The sequence below is a fragment of the Morone saxatilis genome, unplaced genomic scaffold (assembly GCF_004916995.1).
Source record: "Morone saxatilis isolate NCDOM2014 unplaced genomic scaffold, NCSU_SB_2.0 Contig0, whole genome shotgun sequence".
Taxonomy (NCBI): domain Eukaryota; kingdom Metazoa; phylum Chordata; class Actinopteri; family Moronidae; genus Morone; species Morone saxatilis.
In genome coordinates, this window is record NW_023339650.1 from 11,854,865 (window position 1) to 11,857,710 (window position 2,846).

General features: G+C 44.0%; 2 protein-coding genes across 2 annotated transcripts in view; both read right to left on the reverse strand.

Moving 5' to 3' along the window:
• On the reverse strand, nucleotides 1-2,731 carry LOC118320680 (zinc finger protein 436-like; the record flags this gene model as incomplete). The annotated part of the gene is given in 3 exon segments (XM_035651706.1): nucleotides 1-1,108; nucleotides 1,849-2,184; nucleotides 2,493-2,731. Coding segments are annotated over 3 exon segments (1,676 nt in total), but the record flags the coding sequence as incomplete, so codon positions are not given.
• wasf3b (WASP family member 3b) overlaps nucleotides 1-2,846 on the reverse strand; it is a gene marked incomplete at its 3' end in the record, with an annotated part of 25,496 nt that overhangs the window by 16,009 nt on the left and 6,641 nt on the right.

Consider the following 2,846-nt stretch of genomic DNA (forward strand, 5'->3'; position numbering starts at 1 on the left):
ACAAAGCTCTGCGGCGGGCGCTCTCTGTTGGCGTGGACGACCTCGCGGTGTCTCTTGAGGTGGCTGAGGCGTCTGAAGCTGCGGCTGCAGAAGTCGCAGCCGTACGGTCGCAGCTCGCTGTGGATCAGCGTGTGGCTTGCCAGCAGGGACTTGAATTTAAAAACTTTGCTGCAGATCGTGCACGGGAACGCCCTCGCCGCCACCGAGCTCCTCCTGCGTCCGATGGCGTGCGGCACCTCGTTCACTCTGACCTTCAGATGAACGCGTACGTGGTGCTGCTTCAGGCAGGTGGCGCGCTGGAAGCTGCGCAGACAAATGCTGCAGCGGTGAGGTTTGTCGCCCGAGTGGATGCGGGAGTGGGCGGCGAGGAGCGCCTCGGATTTCAGCCGCTTCCCACAGACGTCGCAGGCAAACGGAGCGTCGGGCGGCAGGCTGTCCTCAGCGTTCACTCGGTTGGCGTGGACCAGGATCTTGTGGCGTTTCAGCTGGTACTGACGGCCGAACTTGCGGCCACAGATGTCGCAGAGGTGCGGGCGCTCTCCCGTGTGAGTCTGGAAGTGGACGGCCAGCTGCGACCGGCATTTGAACTCTTTGCCGCAGAGGTCGCAGAGCAGCGAGCTGGAGCGCTGAGGTTCCGCGGCGCCGTCCACATGGACGATCTTCTTGTGGTGCTCGAGGTCGTTGGTCCTCATGTAGGATTTGGGGCAGAGGTCGCAGCGGTGAGGTTTCACCCCCGAGTGGATGACCTCGTGTGTTTTGAGGCGGGACCTGCAGCTGAAGGTTTTACCGCAGACGGCGCACAGCCACGCCGTCACCTCGCGCTGCTTCTCCAGCTTGGCGACGCCGTTGGGGTGCAGCCGGCTCAGGTGGTGCTGCAGGTTGTCGCGGCGGTTGAAGCGCAGGTCGCACAGGTGGCAGGCGAACGGCTTCTTCCCCGTGTGGATGAAGGAGTGTCGCGCCAGACTCGACTTGTTCTTCATCACTTTACCACAAACGTCACACATAGTGCTGCCGGGCTCCAGCTTCACCGCGCAAAGAGGTGCATGCTGGGACTCCAAGTCCAGCTGGACATCCTCCAGACCCGAAGGAGACGGGTGAGAGTCCACACCTGGGGGGAGAAACACGGGAGGGTATCAGAGAGTGAAGAGCTGAAAACAGATTATACTTTACAGTTAATAAATATAAATATATTTAATAAAAATAAAAACTATAAATATATTAATATTAAATCTACATAAATAAATATAAAAACTATAAATATATTTAATAAAAATAAATATATTGAATAAATATAAATATATTTAATCTACATAAATCTACATAAATAAATATAAAAACTATAAATATATTTAATAAAAATAAATATATTGAATAAATACAAATATATTTAATCTACATAAATATATATAAATAAATATAAAAACTATAAATATATTAAGTAAATATAAAAACTATAAATACATGAAATAAATATAAAAACTATAAATATATGAAATAAATATAAAAACTATGAATATATTTAATAAATATATTAATATTAAATCGACATAAATAAATATAAAAACTAAATATATGAAATAAATATAAAAACTATACATATATGAAATAAATATAAAAACTATGAATATATTTAATAATATATTAATATTAAATCGACATAAATACATATAAATAAATATAAAAACTAAATATACGAAATAAATATAAAAATTATAAATATATGAAATAAATATAAAAACTATGAATAAATTAAATAAATATAAAAACTATAAATACATTAAATAAAAAATATGAAAACTATCAATAAATTAAATTAATTAATTAAATTTTATTTTCATCCGCACTCACTTCCCTCAGCTGGAGTCCAGGTGGGATCACCTGTGTCCTCCTCCACCACCTCCTCCTCCTCCTCCTCTTCCTCCTCCTCCTCCTGTTGGAGGTCGGAGACAGGCAACGCACGGCGGTGGCGACGTTGAGTTGGATTTCGCCTGGTGGTGTTTGAGCTCGGAGGAGGCGGTCTCCTCTTGGACCTGGACCTGGACTGGGTGGGTTTGGGGGAATGTCTGATGGCGGGTTTGATGGTTCTGGTTCTGGTGCGGTTGGTGGTGCAGTGCTGCAGTAGAGCGCCACCGCCTGGTCCATCAGGTCTAACAGCAAAACACTGCAGCAGCATCGCAGACGAGCCTGCAGACGGAGGACAAAGGTTCATATCGTAATGAGCTCTTTATTGATCAGGAGATCAATCAATACAATTATTAGTAGAGATATTAGAGAGGCACTGATATGGAACACTGTATTAATGTCATAATCCTAATATTAGTGAGCTTGTTATTGCTCAGATTGATTGGGAGAATATTATCAATACAAATAAAAGAGAGAGGCATTGATGATAAACTTTACAAACATCAATAAACAATAATCAATATGTTGTTTTTATTAATATTGTTACTGTTGGCTGTCTGTCCTCCACACTTCCTGTCTGTCTGTCTCACCTGTGTGTCTCCAGCTCAGCTGCTGAGTCAGCAGGTCCACCTGAACGGCAGCGTCCCTCCTCTCTGCTGAGTCACTCTGGCAGCCCACCTCCTTCCTCTCCTCCTCTGGACTCTCCCACTGACAGCCCACCTCCCTTCTCATCCTCTCCTCCTCCTCCTCCTCTTCGTCTCTCAGCAGGAACACACAGAGCTGTTCTCCTCCTTCAGGAGGCTCCAGGAGTCCAGACGCCATCTTTCAATCAGAATACACTGTATCTTTATTGATCATATTGATTATGTATATATAACAGTATATATAACAGTATATATAACAGTATATATAATGACAGTATATATAGTATATATAACAGTATA